Below are 13,870 nucleotides of genomic sequence, written 5' to 3'. Positions count from 1 at the left end.
ACAAGAAAAAATCTAATCCCCTGCAGTCAAACACACGGAACAAAACCAGTGTCAGACGCTGATCTCGGGAAGAGAATAGAAAAAAAAGAGCCGGTGTCTTTCCGGCTGGCACGCCATCACAACTCTCCGTATTTAAACGAAGAGAGCGTTTGTTTTAAACAGAATACTTGTCGTGGTGTACAAGCGAATGAGTGGCTCTGTGTGTCCCCGTGTGGCAGCACTGTGGGATCCACCGAGTGCTTACTGCTGGCGTTCTGCTGGGGTCTGGATGGGTCAGGGAGATCCAGGAGAGAAGTCTCCCCTCAGGGCTACGGCCCACCCTCACTCTTCCCCCCCCTCCCCCCCCCCTCCTCCGGCCACAAGGGATCACTTTGGTGAAACCTCACAAACACACATGATGAGGAGGGGCAAATCATGGATATCAAAAAGGACAAAGTACAAAGCGTTGTTTTGTAGTTATTTGATATGGGGTGGTGTATAATTTGAGTACTATATCTAAATGAGTATATAAAAGTATGAATGAGAATGAATTGTCTCGATCATAAGTATGAATAATAGAGAAGACAGCCATTTCATTTATTTATTTTGTTACATCAACTTAATTGATGTGGCCCTCAATCACAGTCAGCACCTCAAAGTGGCAAAATACTCCATACCTTAAGCCCTGAGTCTGCCACAGCAAAACAGTGCAAAATGAGTACTGTTTGTTAGCTGGCTTTTATTTTGAAATTGTAGCCATTTGGGATGCAATGGATGTCAGAGTCAGCAAAGGGGTTTATTATGGCTCACGCTGCATTCAGAAATCAGTCACACTCCTCTAAGCTGGCTGGGGTTCCCATTTGATCTCAGGCAGTCAATCAGAGTCCTTTGCAATCTAGAAGTCTTCAAAATGGAAATGCTTCAACTAGATTCCATGCATGTACAAAACAGGTTTATATAGTTGTGTTGTCGCCATTATTTCATTGATCATGATCATAGGAAGCTATTGTCGTCCTGCTCTGTGTGTCCGTGCAGCTGTGCCCAGGTGGCTGGTCTGTTGACTGTGTGTGTTGTCCGTGCAGGTATGGCAAGGTGTCCGGGCTGTTCACCACTATGCTATGCGTCTACATGCTGTTCTTCGCTTGGAGGGCCAATCTGGACATCAGCAAACCCCTGCTGCTGGGTGTGGTAAGCATGGGTGTCTCTCTTATAATGTATGAATGTTTCTCATCTAGAGTTTAGTTCACATTCAGCTCCCCGTGTTTTTTCATTGGAACGAAAGGGCACCTGGGGTAGACTGGGGCTTGGCAATGCGCTCTATCTAAAGCAGTGTACAGGTGCATGTCCTCAAGGAGCAGGGAGGGGGTTGGCAGACCGGACAATGATCAAAGCAGTAGCATTATTTTAACAAAAAACATGAGGTGTGTGTGTTTGGTCCCTTGCAGGTGGAGCGTTTCTGGCTACAGAGTGACGCTATCGCCGTTGTGCTGGCGGGCCTGGTTCTGGGTGGCCCCAAGGGTGGGTTGATGAAGAGACTAGGCTACCGGAGGCTGTGGAGGACCTCAGGATGGGTGGTCACCGTGGGGGTGCTGGCACACATGGCCCACTCTAACTACAGGTAAGAACCACGGCATGGCGCCCGGGAGGGAGAGCGGGTCGGCTGGTAACCGGAAGGTTGATAGTTCGGTCCCCGGCTCGAGTGTCGACGGGTCCCTGAGCCACACACCTCACCCTAACTGCTCTCAACGAGCTGGCTGTTGCCATGCATGGTTGACACCGCCGTCGGTGTGTGAATGTGTGCATGAATGGTTGAATGTTAGGCAGTATTGTAAAGCACTGTGAGTGGCCACTGGTTAGAAAAGCGTCATGACCAGAGGAGGAGGGATCCCTGACCTTATGGCCGCTGATGTGCAGGCTCATGCTGAAACACATCAGTGACTTGAACTCGACTAGCATATGTCGCTCAGGCCAACCTGTCAAGCGCTCACACGCGTTCCTTTCTCTCCCTGCGCTACTTACCAATTGCATCTTAAGTCTCCAGTTAGTCCTGTCCTGCTTCTAACTTTTCATTGCATTCCAAATCGTCTAATTAAATCGAACACGTACCCTTCTCTTCAATGTCAGCGATGCCACTGTATTCAATTCGTGCCCTTACCTTTTGTCAGGCACATCTTTGCAGTTCACTTAAATAACACAGAGAAATAGAAAATAAGAGAGGGTCTGAAAAAACAACCAGAACCTGCCTTTTTTTTTTTCTCATCCCCAAAATCCCCTTTGCAACACTTTTTCCCTGAGTCAACCTGATTTGTTTCCCCCCTGAGCTCCACACCGGAGGCCTGAACTCCACCTGTCAGCCACCCCCTCTCCACCCTCTCCCCCTTCTCCCCCCCCCACACCCCCTACAGTGCCCGCCGTGCTGTCTGGGTGCGCCGTAGATCGGCGCGGTGAGCACATAGCCTCCCCCTGCGGAGCTCCATCCGCAGAGCTCCGTCAGGAGAGCGAGCCACCCGGGAAGCGGCAGATTACAGGAGGGTGACGACAGGGGAGGGGGGCAGGGAGGGAGGCAAGGAGGGAGGCAAGGAGGGAGGGAGTGCCAGGGCCTGACACCCATCACCTGGCAGCTTTGATCAAGGGGAGAGCGAGCATGGGCCCGGGTTGTCAGTGCCCGTCTTCCCCGTTCTCCACCTCCACCTCCCGACAACAGGGCGGGCGGGCGCTGACAACTTAACCCTGGAACACGACGCACACCCACGCACACACCCAGGCTCCACAGACACAGACAGACAAGCCCTTCACAGTCAGCCACACGTACCCCCACCCCCGTCAATAAACCACCCAGGTGATCGGTTGACTCATGCCGTGCGTTTTCCGACTCCTCCCAGGACTTGCGATCAGAGCCGCAACGATGTGGTGGAGAACTTCGGGAGGCAGATCCTGGCCTCCATGCCCCGGAAGGCCATCGTCCTGACCCGGGGAGACCTGCCGGGAAACACCCTGCGCTACCTGCACTACTGCCGGGGCGTGCGGGCCGACGTCACCCTGGTGGACCAGGAGGTCAGCTACGGTGATCCTTTCTACTCTCCTGACTAGAGATGTTCCCATACGGATACCAGTATCGGAAAATCCTCAGATAATCCTTAAGTTCAGTCAGGTATCGGCAGGTACACAAGTCTATGAGCCGGTCCGATACCACCACATGAGCAGCTCATTTACTACATAGGCAAAGAACATCACAAGCACGTGCTGTGTTGTGCTGCGTTCATTAATCGTCGGGGGGGGGGGGGGGGGAAGTCGGAATAGGAATCACGTCGTCTCCGACCGACTAAGAACTGTGATAATAGTAGTTACAATGCTAGATGCTGTATCGTTATATACTCGGTATCGGCCGATGCTCAAATTCAGAAATCGATATCGGGATAAAAAATATGGTATCGGAACATCTCTCCAGACCTGAAAGTGCCAAAAAGACTGCATGTTGGAAACACAAACTCATCGTTAGTATCCGTCTGATCAGGACAGTGTAGCACAAAGGGGAAAAATAATAATTTCAGAGGAACTGTTGGCACTTAATTACGTCTTTAAATGTCTTTGAGATGATGGTGGAAGATGGGTTCACTCTTTCGCTTCTGTATGTATAATTTAGTGCATTTAGTGCATTTAGCAGACGCTTTTATCCAAAGCGACTAACAACAAGTACATTTGTCAGAAGAAAGAGAAGCAAAATATCGCTGTCGGTATAGTAAGGATGTGCATAGAACCGAGTGCCAAGCGGGGGCTGGGAGGGTAAGGGGGGAGGCTATGCAGAGTCTAGGTGAACGCTGTATCAAAGTGTGCACGTCCTGTATGAAATCCCTATATGTTTGCAGCCTGTTTGTTACTCTGATCTCATATTCTGCCTGGATATTCCTTCTACCCTGTGGGTCTCCACACAGATGATGACGTACCCCTGGTACGTGGCCAAGCTGAGGAGCCACCACCCGGGGGTCCACTTCCCTGGTCGCTGGTGGGACCCGGTGCGCTCGGAGGAGAAAGGAACCTTCAGCCTGGAGCACTTCCTCTCCAACAACACACAGTGAGACAGAGACGTTAGAGCAGGGATGGGCAACTTTCATGATAAAGAGGGCCACATTTTTCATCATAACCATCGGAGGGCCACATGACTGCACACTTCAACTAAACGTGAGCTGAGAGAAGCTACACAATTTTGAATTTGGTAGATATGATTTCCTGTATTCTGGTGCATTTTGGGGATGGCCACTACCTAAAAAATCATCCAGAATCATAACCTATGTACGGTATGTTAATTTAACCAACATACATTCATTTCATGTTTTCCATGCTCAAACAGCCACATGAATGGTCAGTATTTTTATCAGTGCAAAGGGCTCACATACATCATCATTCAATGAAGTCAAAAAACTGAAAAACAGTGGCCCAACATTAAGTGCAACAACTCAATGAACTCAAACCCAACAAGCAGTTGTAGTAGTTGTAGTGGCGACATAAGTGGATATCTTTAATGACTGATATCGCTTCTAAGCAAACTAGACGCATGGGTTTGCCTTCGAATTCTATGAATTCTTCTCATCTTTCTTGACCGAGTTTTCTGTAACTCGATCAATTATTATTATTATTTTTATTATTTTTTATTATTATTATTATTTTTTTTATTATTATGTGCGGGCCTGACTGAGTGAGGATGCGGGCCGCACTGAGTGAGGATAGTTGCCCATCCCTGCGTTAGAGGGATGGAGGGCGGCAGGAAAACGATCCATGGCTCATGATGATGATGATGTTTAAACAACTGACCGGGTTAGGAGGAAAATATTAACTCCAGTCAAGTGCCTCTGTAACGATGAACTGGTTTCAGTGTAAGAAGAAATAACTACTGCTCACTGCCACCTTATCGTGAGGAACCACTGACTACAGACAGCTGAGCTGGGGAGCATGTTGGGGCCAAGCCCCACCAGGGGGCAGTATTAACCTGGCCAAGTGCCCCCCAGTTCTCAGAAGAGGCAATGCTGACCTCTTTGGGGTCAGCTAGGGAGAGGGAGGGAGGGAGGGAGAGACAGAAAGATAGACAGACAGACAGACAGACAGACAGACAGACAGACAGACAGACAGACAGACAGACAGACAGACAGACAGACAGACAGACAGACAGACAGACAGACAGACAGACAGACAGACAGACAGACAGACAGACAGCGAGAGATAAAAATGGACATGGGTATGGTACCTCCTGTGGTTTAGACCCCTCTGTGTGTGTGTGTGTGTGTGTGCGTGTGCGTGCGTGCGTGCGCAGTAGGCCTGTGCTTGCATGCATCGGCCTGACTGATGGGGACCCCAGCTGGGAGCGGAGCTTCACCCGTTGGCCCCTGGGCGTGTGCGACCACCTTGTCCCCGCCCACACACACTTCCACCCTGAGGACTGGGCTCACCGCACCCGCAACCTCTACCAGTGGAGCCAGCCCCACAACAGGTACCCACATCAGAGAGACACAAAAAAAAACACACACACACACACACACACACACACACACACACACACACACACACACACTCACACACACACACACACACACACACGCGCAGTGTCCATCACACAGTGATCAGCAGAGAGAGAGACACACACACACCCACACACATAACCACATACGTATACACACATACACACACTCACACACACAGTGTCCAGCAGACAGAGACACCCACACACATACACCAGTGGTCCCACAGTGGCTCCACCAGTGGCTCCAGATCGTCCCTCGGTCCTCAATAGAGCTGTGCTCCCCTTTCTTGATTTAATATATATATATATATATATTTAATATATTTATTTATTTTTAATTTAACCAAAGCGAGACATTAGGCCCTCAGCCATTTGAAGTGAGAGCGAGTGAGGAAGATAATGAGTTCCTCATTGCGTTTTTGTCAATAAGTGTGTCAAAAGTGGAATTAGTCAAAGCTGCACGTTCTGCCCGCGGCCCGCCACTCGTATAGGGGCGGCTGTTCTGAGCACTGTGATGTTACTCCCCCCCCCGCCCTCTCGCTAGGCCGTACACAGCCAAAACAGTATTTCTGAAGAAGAGGTCAATGATTGATTGGTGATGCAACAGAATAAGGTGAGGGGTGGGATAGAGATAGTAAATAGACAGCATTTATCTAGTGCTTTTCTAAACAGTAGTCAAACAAAGCGCTTTACAATATTTCCTACAATCCACCCATTCATATTCATACACCAACAGCGGTGTGAACTATTCGAGGCGACAGACAGTTTTGTTAAGGTTAGGGGTCTTGCTTATGGACACCTCGACACTCAGCGAGGAGGAGCCTGGGATCGAACTAGCAACCTTCCTGTTACCAGCTAATCTGCTATACCTCTTGAGACACATGCCGTTCAGTAATCAGTCAGGTTCAAGTCGATAATGAACCTCTGAGGAGGTTAAAGCTTACAGATAGACTACTGACTGTGTTTGTGATTTGAATCGACGTTGGTAGCTCGAGTTAGAACACTTTCTTACCGTATTGGCAAATTACACATTATTTCGTTAACAACTGCAGAACCAAGCAAAGCATCCTGTGTTCGCTTCAAAGTGGAGATGAAAGAAAGTACCCAATAGAAAAGCAATAAAGGTTTATGCAGCTTACCTTTTCTTGTATCTATGTATTTACAATTGCCAGTGCAAGTTTATTTTTTGATATTTTATTACGGTTTTGCATATTTGTAGTAATGTACCTGTTGAACAACTAAATGGTTGCCAAAGTAACAAAAAGAAAATCGGTGGTACTTTTTCTTCAAAGTATTTTATATATCTTATTTGAATTTCTTGTGTTTTCCTTGACAGTTTCCATCCCGGTTCCTGGGAGCATGTTGCTAACGAAGAGATGTGGCAGGCCAGGTGAGGAATACCTTCTACTCCTCCTATGATGTACAATAAAGACTATAGATACTAGATATACACTAAAGACTTTAGAGCCAAGATATACAATATAGACTATAGATACTAGATATGAAATATAGACTATAGATACTAGATATGCAAGATGTCCTCATACCCGTAAATGTAGAGATCTAATAGATACCACTAGATCTCCAATATAGACTAATATATAAAAGTAGATGTACAGTATCTAGTAGATGTACAACATTGAATAGATACCTGTAAATGAACAATATATAATAGAGACCAGTAGATCTCCTATATAGACTAATATATACTAGTAGATCTCCTATATTGATAAATAGAGACCAGTAGATCTCCTATATAGACTAGCAGATACCAGTGGAGGTACAGTATCTAGTAGATCCCAGTAGATCTCCTATATAGATAAATAGAGCCCAGTAGATCTCCTATATAGACTAACAGATACCAGTGGAGGTACAGTCTCCAGTAGATCTCTATATAGACTAACAGATACCAGTGGAGGTACAGTCTCCAGTTAAGTAGATCTCCTATATAGACTAACAGATACCAGTGGAGGTACAGTCTCCAGTAGATCTCCTATATAGACTAACAGATACCAGTGGAGGTACAGTCTCCAGTAGATCTCCTATGTAGACTAACAGATACCAGTGGAGGTACAGTCTCCAGTAGATCTCCTATATAGACTAACAGATACCAGTGGAGGTACAGTCTCCAGTAGATCTCCTATATAGACTAACAGATACCAGTGGAGGTACAGTCTCCAGTAGATCTCCTATATAGACTAACAGATACCAGTGGAGGTACAGTCTCCAGTAGATCTCCTATATAGACTAACAGATACCAGTGGAGGTACAGTCTCCAGTAGATCTCCTATATAGACTAACAGATACCAGTGGAGGTACAGTCTCCAGTAGATCTCCTATATAGACTGATACAGGCTGGCCTATCCTCTCTGCGCCGTGCTCAGCCTCAGGAGGCTGCCAGAGCCGCACAGCGTGCCAGGACATCTCCATAAATCAGCCGTGTGTGCGAGAGCATCTGCATGTGCGTCCCCGCCGAGCGGGGGGGCATCTACATAAGTCAGTGTCCCGGAGAGCGCCGCGGCTCGTCCATGCCGCACTTAGCCCCCTCGCGCGCCTTGGCTTTGTTTCAGGATGAAGACGGCTTTCTTCCTCTACGACCTCGCAGAGGGCATGGAGGGCGACGGGAAGGCACGCCTCTATCAGCTGTCCTACACCGTGAGTCTGCACCGCCGGACACGGGGGGTCACCCCGGCCAACCACACAGGGTCAGAGTTAGTCAGGTTGGGGGGGGGGGGGGTGTTGTCCGGTTGAAGCGTACATCGGTGTCTACACCGGGGATGTGTTGCTGAGATTCATATAAATATTGAAACATTCAGAAACCCTTGGCTGTGTTCCCGCCACGCATATTTCTTCAAAACAAACGTGTGTGTGTGTGTGTGTGTGTGTGTGTGTGTGTGTGTGTGTGTGTGTGTGTGTGTGTGTGTGTGTGTGTGTGTGTGTGTGTGTGTGTGTGTGTGTGTGTGTGTGTGTGTGTGTGTGTGTGTGTGTGTGTGTGTCTCTCTCTCTCTCTCACGGGGAGTAGCTCTACAAGGAGATTGTGGAGGCCTACCCAGTGTACCCCCCCAACTGGGACAGGAACATGGCCCTGGCCTGCGAGAGGCTGCTCCGCTCGGGCCCCCAGGGGCCCGGTGTGGCCGAGCGCCTGCTGTCCTGCGGCATCAAGCACTTCTCCCTGTACCTGACCAAGGAGCGGCAGGAGCCCCAGGCCCCGGCCATACGCTCGGCCATCGCTCAGCTGCTCCAGGAGCGGGAGCGGCTCCGGCAGAACCTGGTGCAGGGCCCCTGAACCGGCCCCCCGTCGGGCCCCTCTAACGTAGCCCGCACCCGGGGTGGAAGCGGAGAGAGGGGGCTCCTGGGAGCCGGCTGGAGGTCTGATCTGACTACTTTTTGGAAAAAAACAATGATTGAGTGTTTCTTGATTATGTGAGATTCTTTGCAATGGGTCGAATGGGTCTTGTGAGTTTGGGACTGGCACCTTACGGGGGCCGCGTGGGACCATGGGACGAGACGACACAGTGAGGCTACGGCCACAACGTGGTTTAGAAGCCGAGCAGACACGGTGGACGTGATTGGACTTTGGTGGACTGGATGTTTCCCGTCTGACCCGCCGGGTCCTCCCGGGACAGGCCTGGACTTTGGGAAAACCCAGTTGACCCCAATCAAATCACTCCCGCCTCACCCGGCTGCATCTTCACAGCCTGCGTTTTTCCCTCCACTCTGACCAGCGTTTATGTGATGATTATTCAGCCTTTGCCTGCTGCTAATGTGAGAAAAAAAAGAGCTGGGCTGGGATTGAGGGGAAAACCCAATTCCAAGCGCCGAAACGGGGATTAGTGCTGCTGTTTAATCTGGGACAGACTGGTGCCGTTGCTCACTGGCGTTTTCTACTGTGTCCTCTTTCTTCCCCTGCCTGCCCAGCCCTCCCTCTTCCATCCGTCCATCCATCATTCTATCTTAGATGGTCCTTTTATACGTTTCGAAACCGAATGGATTCCCTCCCCTCTTCTCCACTAACAGCACAGCGATAATCCTTTGTGGATTTAAATAGAACAGCGGAAGCTACAATGACGTGGATGTGCGTTTTTTCGTGCGAGCGTCCTCACACACACGTTCACGTACGCACATGCACACAGTTCAACAAACAGAACCTCGTTCTAGGGTAGCGGCCTCACACGTGGAGGGGCAGACTGAACCAGACCGGACGCCAAGCATCCCCAGGGAGGCAGAGTCGGGCCCAGAGACCCAGGTGATGTACCGCAGAGAGCCGCCCAGCACAGGGAGGCTTCAGTCGCACACTGTCTGGGAGTGTGGCTGTCCTTACTGAGGACCGCATCCTCCTGCTGTTTAAGCCTATAGGATCTCTAGGATAGGATTATAACCTTGGGAGGATCTCTGCGTCTTTGAGGTGAAGTAGGTCTTTAGCCTCGACGAGAAGGGGGCTGAGAAGGTCAAGTACTGCACATTCTGACCTGCTGTCTTGCTATTTTACCAGTGTTAAACTTGCCGTAACCGTTTTAATCAATTGTTTTAAGTCTGTTTATCTCATTAAGCATCTTTAGCGGGAGCTAATGGGGGCGGGAATGGGGTGCCGTTTTTATCTGAATGCTCTCATGGTCTGAGTCTGATTGCTTACCTTGCACAGAATACTGTGAGGAATCACAACACATGAAGGTGGTGGCTTACTGTATTAGTCAATTAAATCAGAAATTCAGATCTCTGGTGTTTGTCTTCTTTCTCTCTCCTTCACATTGTCCTTTTTCCTGTCCATCATCGTCTGCCCTATATTTAACTTTACTTTTTGCCCTCTTCTTGGTCGCCCCCCCTCCCGTCGCCCCCATCTCTCTCTCTCTTTCTCTCACCCCATTTTCCCTCCCTCTCAGCCCCTCCATTCTTCTCTCCCCCCGTGTGTGTCTCCGAGAGAGAGTCAGTTGCCCACCCCTAAACCGACAGTGCTGCCGAGGATTGGGGGAACGCATGGAATCGCCGTGACCAGGGATGCAGGCAGGGAGCCACGGCAACGCTGGAATGTGGGGGCGTGTGGGGAGATAAGGGAGAGTCAGGCCCAGCCAGGGAGAGGGAGGGGGTGGGGTTGGGTTAGGGGGGGGGGGGGTACCAGGAGGAAGAGGGCGAGGTGGGAGAGGGCGAGACGGATATGAGGCAGAGCAGCAAATCTATGAATGGAAGACACCAGGAACACAACGCCATAAACAGCAAGAGAAAGGGCTGGGAAGATGGGGGGGGTTGGGGGGGATGGCGGATGGAAGTGTGTGTGTGTAGGGGGGGGGGGGGGGGGGGGGGACAGGCAATGGGAAGCCAGCCTCATTCCTCTTTGCATTTCATTTACATCCCTGGCCGTATCGACCAATCGGATTGGGAGCAAAGCCCGCGGCTTAGGAGGGGAATAAAAAGACAAAATGCCTTTGCTGCTCTCATCCCTCTCTGATAATACCCCTTCTGTTTTCCTTTTCTCTTCCCTCCTCGTCTATAAGTAGATACTGTCCGAAATGCCAGCGGAAAAGCGACACCTCCGCTTGCTGTGTATCTCAGATAGAGCGAGCCGGAGCAGGGAGCTGAAAAGACAGCTTTACTAGCTGGGGCCTATCTCCTCTCCTCTCCCTGGCTGGATGGAGACTTGGAGTGTGGGAGGGAGGGAGGGAGGGAGGGAGGGAGGGAGGGAGGGGTGTGTGTTTGGGACGAGAATAGAGGGTGTGAGAGGCATGATATACTGAGCTGGCCACAGATTTCGCGGAATCTTGCACTCTTGCAAAACTTTGTCTGCAGATCCTCCTCCTAAGCAGCAGGAAACTGTTTGAAGGACGTTCACCAGGTGGCGTCCATCTTTGGAAATGTTTCCCAAACCCTGGCAGCGGTATATAGACGCCTCTTCTACAGCTGTGGACTTTTAACTTTTTCAACGTTCACAAATGTCCGAATACTTTTCTGAATCAAGAACGTTACAATATTGTTATCGTAGTCAGTGAAGGCGACCATAGTCAAAAAATCGTCCTTTTACCGCAGTGCATCGTGCTGCCGTGTGTGAAGCTCCTCTCCGTGTCGGTCGGCTGGACTCAAAAAAGGCTTCTCTATTAGTTTTACTAAGTGTATCCAAGTGTGTGGCAGCCCATGTTTGTGTACCTGCTGTGTTGGCAGGGCGCGTTGACGGCTTTACTGAACGTATTTGTCCAGGTGTTTACAGCCCTCGGCGTTGTATCGTATGTTTGCCTCGGCGCGGTTCGGTTTGCACCCATTGTGCCGAAACACACAATGTCTCCGCGCTGCGCCAGGCTTTGCTTGCAAGTGTTTTTAACGTTTTTATTTAATGGAGCGGGGCCATTGTCTTGGCACTCTTGCCATTGTGTGGACGTACTTGGGTCTATTGTGCTGCGGCTGGACCTAGTGTGGGTATAGCTGCTGCTGATATGAGGCTTACAGATGGCAATTGTTGTCGCTCGGATCAGAGTCCCCTCTCCGTGCGGCTTTTGGAGCAAAGCATTCAAACATACACAGGAACCCTGGCAGACGCTGGGCCAAGATAAAGTCACCTCCGGACCCTCGGAGGACCCCCATCTTTGCTCTCGCTCCCTTTCTTCTTCAACCGCATCCTCATCCTCCACGACACGGCCCCTCTGGTTAAAACCCAAACCCAACAATGGCGGCAGATACGGCGGTGGGGAGGATTAGAGGTCAGGGGGTAAGTGGGGGGGATCCAACCGTCTCCATTTCCTGGAAACAATCAGCAGGGTTGGCTAAGCTTTGGCCCCGTGCCGTGCATACCTCCAGTGAGATGTTTGGCCAGAAGCTGGCACGGCCAGCGCTGGTTATACTGGTGCTCTGGCTGCTGTTGGCTGGAGAGACGGGACAGCGTCTGGGAGGCTGGTTGAGATGGAGAGAGAGAGAGGAAGAGAGTGGGTGTTTACCCGCGTCTTGTGGTTGGTTGAATGGATCGTATGTGTATATGGAGGGATAGGTTGATGTATAAGTGAATAAAGAGTATTAGTCAATAAACCACCTTTTCTTCAAATACACACTCAGACATGGCCGTGTCTTGCTCACTCTGAGGCGTGCAGGTCTGCACGTTCACACATCGCCTGCACACGCTTCCAGAAAACCCTCCCCGCCCCGTATCCGAATATGTCCATCGAGAATGTGTTCTCCGATCTATGCGCTGGCCAATATGAAAATAACTTTCAGAGCTGCTGGCAGCACGCTGAATATTATCCCTGAGTGCCCGTCGTTATCTTGTGTACACACATTTGTTTATTTGATGGCGGCCCCCTCCGCTGCGCCACTTGTGTTTATCAAAGACGCTGTTTCCCGGCCGGCAATTGAAAAGGGCTGCTGTGGAGGAAAGGTCCCTCTCCGCTTTGATTGCAGAGAGGCAGCGGGGAAGAAATGAGGCCCGTTCTGTGCACTCTTCTCAGATCTATTTAAATAATGGAGGAGTAAACTGGCAAATTAGGTACCTTTATGGACGCCCCTGGGCTCCCTCTCTCTGTATCGCTCTCCCGCTCTCTCTCTGTCTCTCTCTCTCTCTCTGTTTTCTCCCAACACAAGAGAGCGCCACCGGCCCTGGATCATATCTCTGCTTTGAGAAGGGGGAGATAGAGAGGGGGGGGAGAGAGGGAAGGGTAGTGGCCAGGAGGGGTTTCACCAATCAAGCGGGCCACACTTCCTCCCCCCAGGTTCTAATTTTGTGCCACATTAAAGAGCTCGCCCTCCATTTAGGACACAGAGACACATTTTCATAATTTGCCGCGTCTCTCTCGACTTGCTCGAGGTGTCTCTTTCTCTCACTCTCTCCCTCTCCCCTACTCCGTGTCTGAATGGAAGGCCTGGGGGAAAACGAAGAAGGGTAATTCATTTTCCTGCTTTAAGTCAACCAGCATTCGATTCTGCATAATATGGCTGTTAGGGGTGTGTGTGTGTGTGTCTGTGTGTGTGTGTGTGTGTGTTGCAGCAAACATTTATCTCCGCCATAATTTCCCAGCCGCCCTGAACGGTCTTGGTTACATAAAAGGCAGACATGCTTCTTCAGGTGTAGTAAAGAAGCCTCTTTGAAATGATCGCCAGCCATTAGACATGACTCCCATTAGGTGTGTCCGCTATTACCAAAAAAAAGAAAGACAAGAATAATTTGTTGGATCCCTGGGATGGAAAACAGCTGAAATGAAGGCAGCCCTGGGTCCTAATAATTTGAGCACATGTTAAAGCACGTGCTTGACCTCCACACTGTCCCATCACCATCAGAGCTATAAGCAGTGACCCTGTCGTAGCGTTGAGTCCTACATGGTAACGACATCGAGTCTGGGGGGGGCATTGCATCACTCACAGACTAGCTAATCCCCCCCCCCCCCCCCCCCAACAATTTACAAATGAAAA

The 13,870-nt window shown here is 50.0% G+C and overlaps 1 protein-coding gene across 1 annotated transcript in view; it reads left to right on the top strand.

Moving 5' to 3' along the window:
- Window positions 1-10,291, top strand: part of tmem260 (transmembrane protein 260) — a 30,477-nt gene extending 20,186 nt beyond the window's left edge. The window contains exons 10-17 of the mRNA XM_056591052.1: window positions 1,062-1,167; window positions 1,425-1,597; window positions 2,862-3,033; window positions 3,912-4,051; window positions 5,285-5,461; window positions 6,828-6,881; window positions 8,062-8,146; window positions 8,514-10,291. Of these exons, the coding sequence (XP_056447027.1) occupies window positions 1,062-1,167; window positions 1,425-1,597; window positions 2,862-3,033; window positions 3,912-4,051; window positions 5,285-5,461; window positions 6,828-6,881; window positions 8,062-8,146; window positions 8,514-8,777 (1,171 nt within the window). The 3' untranslated portion in view covers window positions 8,778-10,291. The remainder of the gene's footprint in view (window positions 1-1,061; window positions 1,168-1,424; window positions 1,598-2,861; window positions 3,034-3,911; window positions 4,052-5,284; window positions 5,462-6,827; window positions 6,882-8,061; window positions 8,147-8,513) is intronic.
- Window positions 10,292-13,870: the final 3,579 nt, after the last annotated feature.

The sequence above is a fragment of the Gadus chalcogrammus genome, chromosome 5 (genome assembly GCF_026213295.1).
Source record: "Gadus chalcogrammus isolate NIFS_2021 chromosome 5, NIFS_Gcha_1.0, whole genome shotgun sequence".
NCBI lineage: Eukaryota > Metazoa > Chordata > Actinopteri > Gadiformes > Gadidae > Gadus > Gadus chalcogrammus.
Note: the sequence above shows the minus strand (reverse complement) of the source record. Positions and strands in the feature narration are given on the sequence as shown.